General features: G+C 36.0%; 1 protein-coding gene across 1 annotated transcript; it reads right to left on the reverse strand.

Moving 5' to 3' along the window:
• Window positions 1-2,681: 2,681 nt before the first annotated feature.
• Window positions 2,682-7,981, reverse strand: LOC132285952 (galactinol--sucrose galactosyltransferase-like). Its single transcript, XM_059788193.1, has 4 exons — window positions 6,524-7,981; window positions 4,830-5,007; window positions 3,599-3,966; window positions 2,682-3,308 (listed from the first exon to the last, which is right to left on the reverse strand). The coding sequence occupies exons 1-4, from the start codon at window positions 7,766-7,768 to the stop codon at window positions 2,745-2,747; spliced, it is 2,355 nt and encodes a 784-aa protein (XP_059644176.1). The 5' UTR covers window positions 7,769-7,981; the 3' UTR covers window positions 2,682-2,744.
• Window positions 7,982-10,047: the final 2,066 nt, after the last annotated feature.

The raw sequence follows: 10,047 nt of genomic DNA on the forward strand, positions 1-10,047 counted from the left end.
AGCATCACCAACTAGATAAGAGCTTAGATTGTGTTAGTTTAATGATATTCCCAATAAAAGCAACATTTTTAAATAAATTAAGTAAATAAGCTAAGTCAGAACTGAGTCAGAAAACTTTTGACTTGATAAACTCGTGAATATATTTCTGAACTTTTATTCGTGAACTTAACTTTTTAAGATTGATGCGTACTATTATGACCCGTTTAGATTTAAAGCTCATTTTCATCTTGTCAATTTCGATCTCAAACTAGAGTTCAAGTTAAAACTCAAGAAGGATGTTGAGATTGATTAAATGAATAAAATAAGATGAGCTGGAACTTGACCAACAAAAACCGAGCCAATCACTACCATTTAACAAAAAATACTTACATAATCATTTTATTCTTACAGATACTTGCACCATTAAACTTTTGCTTATGAGGAGAAAGTATTATTAGGCTCTAGCCCTTCGTTAATTATTTTATTTAAAATTCGGAAATCAATTCCCTTTGACTGGTGTTCCCGATAAATTGTAATACTCAAGTTTTACGTTTCCCCGTAACTTTCTTTTCTTTTTTTCTTCCATTTGCTAACAAGTTCTTCATAACATCATAACTTTAAATGTTAATTTTTTTATTTTTTCTTTTGATTAAGTACTCATACATATTTCACAAATTGCCACTGAGAACTCGCGAAGAAAAAGAAAAGGCTTATTTAAACCATTGGCTAATGGCCACTTCTTTGTGTGCATGAAAATGCTCAACTTCAACTAGTTTAAAATGTACCACATAACTCTCTCTCTCTCTCTCTCTCTCTCTCTCACACACACACACACACATTCCTTACTGAAAATATTGTGATCACATCATCACAGATCACACTTGCACCATTTCTAACTTGACATGTTAACCCATCATAGTGAACTGTGTGTGAGTCAATCCCTGACTAATCTGTCAAGAGGACGAATTGAACATAAAAGGGGACCACCAGATGACAAAAGCAGAGAAATGGCCCATGATGATTCATTAACCCCCCAATACTTTTCAGTTTCCAGAGTCAAGTTGGTAAGATTTTGACAGAACCTTTCACTTTGTGATGCCACCATTGATCCTTGGAAGGGACACAACAAAGATTCTCTGCCTCATTTCAACTTTTAGAGCAAAAATATCATCCTCACACCAACAAAACTTTAGTTTATATAAAGTTCACTTTATAATGCTCCATTAATCTCTCATGTGCATTCTTGTAACTTTTCATATATCAAAAAGAATCTATGCTCTCATTGTTTTTGAAGCATTCATATCTGCAGATACTTGCCAGATATATACTACCATCATTGAATGAGACCTCCCTTTTTTCTCTTTCCTTTTAGCAGAAAGATTTAACAATAGGGGGTGGGTACTTCCTAGTGGAATCAAAAGAGAGAAAAGCTCTTCTTTGCTATCTGTCAAGTGAAGGCTTTTCTTTTATGCAAGCCCATGGGCTTATGTAAGAGGGCTTTTGGAGCGTCTCTCATTTTCTTAATGATTCCCTTGTATGTTTATGCATTTGGGGGATCAACCCTTCCTTTTCAAAGGGAAAGGCCAGTGTTCGAGCCTGATAAAAATATCTTGCAATTTGAACTTGAGGCCTTAGATAATTAGTTAGGGTAAATAAAAAATTTATTAATAAAAAATTAGAACAAAATACTTTTCTTTATGTAATAAGATATAATTGTTTGATAATACCGGTCACTTGGTCTCAATAGCCTCGTATTAAGACGATTAGTTCATCATAATGACGTGGGATCCTAGCCTCCATAACATTACTGTCACTTCATACTTGAGAATAGTGCACGATGTCAAAACTCAAGTCCATTGTCCAATCAAGATTCAATGCGCGTGCGTGTGCGTGCGCGCACATATATGTATATCTATATGTGTACACCACAAATAACCCCCTGTAGAGCTACTGTTGGATGCCTTGCTAGTCTGAGGTCTGATTCTATGCATCTTTATTTTCATTTTATGCACTTTAATAAATTACTTTTTGTTTATAGGCTATGTTTAATTTAATTTATTCCTATATGTGTGCTGAGTGTGCTGTTTGTTTGTATTGTTTCCCTTTTGGGAATTTGGGCCTATTTGCTCCAGCCCGAGCTGTATACTTTATAATATTTGTTTAACCTTCCCAAAAAAAATAATAATAATAATAATTAAAAAAGACAAAGTCCGTTGACTACTACATTGAGAAATTTATTAAAAGATGTATTTAACTTGATTGAGAAATTTATTAAAAGATGTATTTAACTTTTTTTAAATACAAAGCCCAACAATATATTCTCTTAAATACAAAGCCCAACAATATATTTACAAATAGTAGATATATGAAACATATATATACATGTAGATGCTTTAATAGTCCAGTAGGTTAGTACTTTTGGTGAACTTTGAAGTGTTAGACTTCGACTTTATGTATTTACTAATCTAATTTCTAATCCTTTTAAACAAAAAAAAAAAAAAAAAAAAAAAACATACACACACACACACGTGCATATAGGCCTAAACTAATACACTACCAGCAAAACAAAAGTACATTACTTCTTTTGAAAACTTGAACACACACTCCATTTCACAAACTTCAGTAACGCCAAGATTAGTTACAAATCTTGGATGAGGAAAACCCATCATCATTGAACTTCCCAAGGAAAAAAAATGAAAAAAAAAAAAAAAAAAAAAAAAAAGAAGAAGAAAAGGACTAATGTAGTGCACGAGCATAGTTGAACTTCAAAACAAGTACTCAATTTCAGACAATCCGGAAGAATTAGGCCACGGAACTTGAACTGTGACCATATGATCATTGTAACTGAAATCAACATCCACTCCATTGATCCGGCAAGTAACCGGTTTCTCGGATGCAAAGACACTCATTTCCCCTCTTCCTTTGATTCCAACTCTCGCCGAATTCTCATAATCATCGATGACCAACGATTGAATTGCACCACCGGAGTTGAGCATGTTCACCAATCCAATAGGAGCAAATTGAACAGACTTGCTTGGTAAAACTTTCACTGGAGAAACTATTAGGAGCTCATAGTCCAATGGACTAAGCAAAACCTCCAAGTTGTCTGATGACTTCAAGAGCATTAGCTTCTTTTGTTGAAACATGTAGACAACAAATATGTCCACTCCTTCGATGGAGATTGGGTTATTCCCATTGCTCCACTCAATGTCTTTAGGACTTACCCAACAGGTCACACTCTGTAAGGACTCAATGGTCCTCTTGTTTCGTCGTGACAACCTGCACCATCCTCCTCCTTGACAGTGAAACGCTCCAACAACTCCAGTAAACTGTCACGAATACAAACCAAAACAACATTTTATTAAGAAGAAGCTCAAGTTGATTCATTTCAAATTCCCCTTAGTCTAGTGAATGTTCTTAATCAAATCAGCATTGGATTAAAAATTGGTGAACACCCTTTTTTTTTTTCTTCCCAATATGTGGTTTAAATCATTTTATTGACAAAAATGCTCTATGGTCTATATGACAATAGTCTAGTCAATGTGCAACATTAATCAATGTGTGTGCGCGCGCACGTATAAAAGAAAATTTTATCGACCAAGGGGAAATTTTTTCTCACTTTGTTGAGGTTCCAAATCTTGAGCATGGTTTTACCATCGCGCAATGGATCTTCGAAAAGGCAATCTCTAGTTGGAAGCGCATAATGTTGGCATCGTAGGATGGATCCATCCGGCAACACTAGGCGCTTGAGCAGCTCAAAGTTGTGGTTCCCGACAGAGTCGCTAACGTAGATAGGTCCACCGGAGATGGCTCGAGAGGCAGCATGGAATTCGGCACATGGATGAGTAGATTGGAACATGTCCCAATCTGGATGAATGAAGTTGCCCATCCACAAGCTGTTGTAGGCACAGTACACCATATGGCACCCTTGGAGCCAAAATACCCCACTTGGATCTCCATATGGATCACTGCACCAAAAATCATCCCCTAATCATATTAACACAAAAATGTTAGTGCCTATGAAAAAGTCCAAGTATTACTATCAAAATTCAGAGCAAGGTCACAACCTTAAAAGTCCTAATCTCCACTTAGATTCCAAGTAGATAGGAAATTATGTAGCTAGAAGTCAAACAGCAAAGGAAATCCAAATTTCATTCATTTCCATTGATTTTCTTATCAACCAAGCAGCATATATATAAGTCTAGTGAACATTATCTCTATGTCATTCATTTCAGAGAAAGGGATCACAACCTTAAAGTCCTAATTTACACTTAGTTACCAAGAAGAGAGGCAACTATGTAGCTAGAAGTCAAATGGCAAAGGAAAACCAAATTTCATTCATTTCCAATAATTTTCTTATCAACCAAGCAGCATATATATAAGTCTAGTCAACATTGTCTCTATTTCATTCAATTCAGAGAAAGGGATCGCAACCTTAAAGTCCTAATTTACACTTAGTTACCAAGAAGAGAGGAAACTATGTAGCTAGAAGTCAAATGGCAAAGGAAAACCAAATTTCATTCATTTCCAAGAATTTTCTTAACAACCAAGCAGCATATATATATAAGTCTAGTGAACACTCTCTGTGCCATTCAATTCAGAGAAAGGTCACAACCTTAAAGTCCTAATTTGCACTAGGTAATTACCAAGAAGAGAGGAAACTATGTAGCTAGGAGTGAAATGGCAAAGGAAAACCAAATGTCATTTCTTTCCAAGAATTTTCTTATCAACCAAACAGCACATAAGCCTTGCGAGCATTCACACACTGGCATTTCATAAGCTTGACTGATATGCTAACAGACTGACTTAATAATAAGTATCATTAATTAATGCTAAAATCTGAGGCATACCTACGCGTCCGAGGGCAATGGCCTCTGTTCCTAAGAACATGAAGTCATTGCAATGCTCCATGCTAGCAATGACCCCATTCCCATTAAAATGTTTCCTCACAGAAGCAGTTAGGGCCTTGTAGTAAGCTTTGGCGAGCTCCACGCGACCACCATAGTCCTCCGATAGCATCTCAAGCACCTGCACAATGCCCATACAAACACTGCAACATAAATGTCTATGCCTGAATGGAGATATTCATTACACCACCTAACATACCAACAAGGCTTAGCTCAATTGGTTTCAGAGCCTCTTCTTGGAAGGAAGCCTGGAAATCAACTTCCTACATTGCATACAACTTATGCAACATCTCTTCATGGATAGCATAGAGTAACCTGAAATTACAGTATACTAAAAAGCAAAGTTGAAGAAAACAACTTACCCCCCAAAAAAAATTGAAGAAAGCAGTAATATATCTCAATTTTGTGTTTTGTAATCTTTTTTTTTTTTTTTGGTGCTATATGTTACCAGTAATGCTGAAAACATAGACTAATATTTATACAATGGGAATGCCAAAAAAGGACACAAATACATAAAACCCAAAGTTGGCTTTAGACCTGGCCACATAAAGGTTCTATTGTCCAAAGACTCCAAACCATTTCTATTTCCAATTTGTCCTTGTAATGCATGCCCTCAACTAGCATCAAACTACTATTCTGGTCTTGCATTCATTGGGCTTGACCAAACTGTGTACTAGTTGGACTTCCTTAAACCATCCCAAATGGATGAGACAGCCTGAAAGGTTAAGGTGTGACCCACAGCCAGGCTGACTTCGGGCTTAGACCAGCTTATATTTTTGTTAAAATTATTCGGGAGTACCAAGTCATCCATTTCATCAACCAATTAAATCTTATCACATAAATAAGAATATATAATACTGTAAGTTCGATACTATATCATCATATATTTCTGGCACATTAAACATTTTCCCATGTATTTTGGGCAAATTTGCTATTCCTTTTTTATTTTTTTATTTAAGACTTAGATCATTTTTTTTTTTGTAGTTGGTACTTACATATATATGTCTCTTTTGAGACTTGAACCCTTGACCTTTCTTTGAAAAGTACGAGGCTGATGTCGCTAGGCCATTGACCATTAGTAATGTTGGATTATTCATCAAGTGAGTCCCACCAATACATCCAGTGACTAAAAGACCTGAGAGTACGATACTCCGAACTATTCTAGAATTTTCCAAATCTTTTAGGGGTGAAAACCCCTTTTTTTAATTAGTTAAGATCTTCCTTGAATATTTGACATATGTTCTTTATATAAATATAATGTAATTGTGTGTGTGATAGAATTATATATATTCCATTTTAGCATTTCTAAGAAAATTAATTTCAATTGTAAAAATGATATGGTATGATGTTAATTCATCTATCTAATTACTAGTAAGTTTCTGGAATTCCTGCTTCAGGTTGTACTTTCGGACAAAACTACCCCTCCTTTGTAGGTTGCTCACTCTAAAAGCAAGAATTCCCACCAAGCCTCTAGATGTGTCTCATGTACACTCTGTCTATTTTTAACTCAAAAAAGAGTGCATGTCATTACAACTAAACACGTGTAACATCATTTGTCAACATAACACAAAGATACATATATATATATACATATATATACATATAGAGAGAAGAAAAAAAAAAAAAAAAAAACTTACATGTATGACGTCCACCTTAACACCATCAATGCCCACCGATTGAAGGTGTGAATGCAAGCCCTCATACATGTGATGGACCATCTCTGGTGGGACCAACCCAATCCCATTGTCCACAATCTTATCAACGGCCAGATCTTCCATAGTCTTCTTCAAACCCTCAGACAACTTGGGCTTCACTACTCTACACTCGGGCATATTCGGAACATTCGGTCTCAAGCCACCCCAATACCCACAAAGTGCTTGCCACACATACACATATTCCACACTCTTAAACTCCTCCTTAAGGTCCCTAACAAAGGCACCCATACCCTTATTATTATTATTATTGTAGGGTACCCTTTTGCTCTCATAGTCCCTAAACTTATAATTCTCTTCATACTTGGTCAACCTACATGGCATCTGTTCACCAGCAGCCGTCCGATTCATGCCTTCTTGATCAGAGATGGGATCATCATCATGTGATATGGACTGCCACCCATCATCAATCAGGACCAACCCTGGAGGGCACCCACCCTCTACTAGACCATTCACACCATCCCAAATACCCTTGGGGTGTACCTTAAGATAAAAGGCATCCCAAGTGCACCACCCAAATTTGTCCACTATTTTTGGCGGGCACTTTTCATCAAGTAACCTAAATGTACCCAAATGAACCCTAACCACTTCCATGGCCTCCTTGACCAATTGATAAGGGTCATCACCAACATGCATGTACATGCAGCTCCTGAAGTTGGAGCTGCTGACGTGGCTGGACCCACTCTCCACGCAGACGTCCACGTCGTCGTCGTCGCCAGGCTGGAGTGAAGCCCTGAACGGTCCCTCCAGGAGTGGAAGAAGCAAAACGTAGGGGCGCCCACCGGAGACGTCGTCGGATTTGTCGAGAACCACCATCTGAGTCTCGTGTTCCAGGTCTTTTCCGCTGCTGCCAATCCAGTGGGTGGTCCACCAGACCTTGAATCTGAATATGCTCATGAACCTTGTGTTCCTGAGCTTGCCGATGGGGACCACGTGGCGGCTTTTGGGCTCGTCGGCGTCGAAGCCGACGAAGCAACCGACCGTGTTCTTGGCCATGATGTCTTTGGAGAGGAGTGGAGAGGGTGTGGATGTAATGTTTGGAGGGACTTGAGTGAGAAATGGATGGCCATTAGCCAAAAAAGTTGCTCCTTCCAGGGTGATTGAGAGAGGTAGTTGAGTATCAATCAGACCCATTGCCTCCAAGGCACCTTTGGTCAAGCTTGGAGCCATGGAAAGAGAAAAAATGGGGCTTTTTTGGTGACGAACTTCTAGAGTGAGAGAGGAAGATGGTTGTTTGTGAAGGTATGAGCAAGGCAAGGAAGAGTATATATAGAGAGAGAAAGCGGTGTAGGTGATGTTTGTGAGTGTGAGTGATGTTATGAGCTTTAGCAAAGCATGGTTGTGTTTCGGTTAAGCCATATGTTGAAGAGACACACAGAGAGCGTGTTTTCAGTTTTCAGTACATTCTAGTAGGCACTTTGTGCATGGTACAATTGTCATCTTATCGCTGAGTGAATTACACGGACTTTTTTTTCTTTTCTTTTCTTTTTTCTTTTTTTTTTTGAAAAGTGCGAATTACACGGACTTGTCTTAAAGAGTTCAGCAAATTGAGGCAATTTCAGAATTTATTACTTTGACATTCTTTAAATCCTTTCCTCTGAATATGAAAAGTTTGTAATACCATTCCATTGTAATAATATATTTATGTTTTAGAATATATACCCTTTCTGAGTCTCCATTCTAATGTTCATCATCATCATTATTTTATTTTTTTATTTTTTATTTTATATTTTTTATATTATAATAATTTTTAAAAAAAAAACAATGCATTAATTATACATTCTCTTTAAAAAAATTTTAATTCTCGAAAGGTCATTTATTATGAAACAGTGATAGTATTTTATAATATTTGATCACTCATCAGAGAGAAAACAATAAGGGTATGATTGAGCACACGTCAAATTTTAGAAAAGATCAAAGTAATAAATATAAGAGTTAATTATAATAGTACCCTTAAACTTTACTTTATTGACAATTATATATAAATTAATCCACTTTTAAACAATGACATCTCACCTTTGCTACTTTTGACAAAAACACCTGGTATGACATGTGGTAAAATGACTAAGAGCCCTTTGCCTATGAAGTAACATTTTTTAATAGTAAAATTACTAAATTACCCATTTTAATAAATTTGAAATGTCCAAAATAACCTGTCACACATCTACCTATATACAAATATGATTAATATATACATAACCTGATATATATATATATATACACACACACTTACTTTGCATGATCTGCAAATATGATCAATATATACATAACCTGATATATATATATATATATATATACTTACTTTGCATGATCTGCAAATATGATCAATATATACATAACCTGATATATATATATATACACACACACACAGAGAATCACTTTGCGCGATCTGTGTCTCTGCCAATATGAAGATATATTTTATATATATATATATAGAAGTTACAGACCACACATATATATATATATATAACCTGATATATATATATATATATATATATATATATATAGATAGAATCACTTTGCACGATCTGTATCTCTGCCAATATTGAGACATTATATATATATATATATAGAAGTTACAGACAATATATATATATATCGACTCACATATACTGCTCTGTCAAGCGAGATTTTAGATCGCGCAAAGGAATCAAACGAATCTGATTCAGTTAATTCCGGTGATACCACCTTCTCCGCCATAACCTCCGACCACGGTCTCATGATGCTAATGGATCTGGTGTTTGATTTTGCACAGTTCAAGCGTGGTAGTGGTGATAAGAGATGTGATATTGTGCAATCACCGATGGGTGGAGAGAGACAGGTGGTGGTGGCTGTGATTGAGGAGAAGTGGTGGGGGAGATGATGGCGGCGGTTGTGGTTGAGAAGGTGGTGGTGTCGGGATGTGTTTGAGGATAATTAAGCGGCGGTGGCTGTGGTTAAGGGGATGGCGGCAGGTGAAGAGAAAGAAAGGGTGGGGATCAATAGGTTAGAAGAGATTGGTGGAAGGGCAAAAGTGTCATTTTAAAATTCTAATATTTTACAATTAAAATTAGTTAAATATTGATGGACAATTTTGTCTTTTCAAATTTTTTAAGGGTCTGTTTGGTTCTTAATTTTGTCAATAGGTGTCATTGTTCAAAAAAACGCCTAACTTGTATATAAGTGTCATTACAGCAAAACACAAGGTGTGTCGTTATAATTTACCATAGATATAAAATAATTTACCTGATATACTTTGTTCAAATTTAATGGGGTTGTTGTAATTTATCTTTTATTATACTTTCATGCATCTTTAATACATCATTATATTTACTATCAACCAATCTTACTTTATTACATAAATAAAAATAATTTATTTTAATTGATTATACCTCACGTATTTAATCAGTTGATTATATCATGTTACTAATATACCTGTTGCAATTAAGTTTCTCTTCTATCTAACAAAT

This window comes from Cornus florida, unplaced genomic scaffold, assembly GCF_030987335.1.
Source record: "Cornus florida cultivar Cherokee Brave unplaced genomic scaffold, ASM3098733v1 CherokeeBrave_3.0.0_Hap2_Chr11, whole genome shotgun sequence".
NCBI classification, from domain to species: domain Eukaryota; kingdom Viridiplantae; phylum Streptophyta; class Magnoliopsida; order Cornales; family Cornaceae; genus Cornus; species Cornus florida.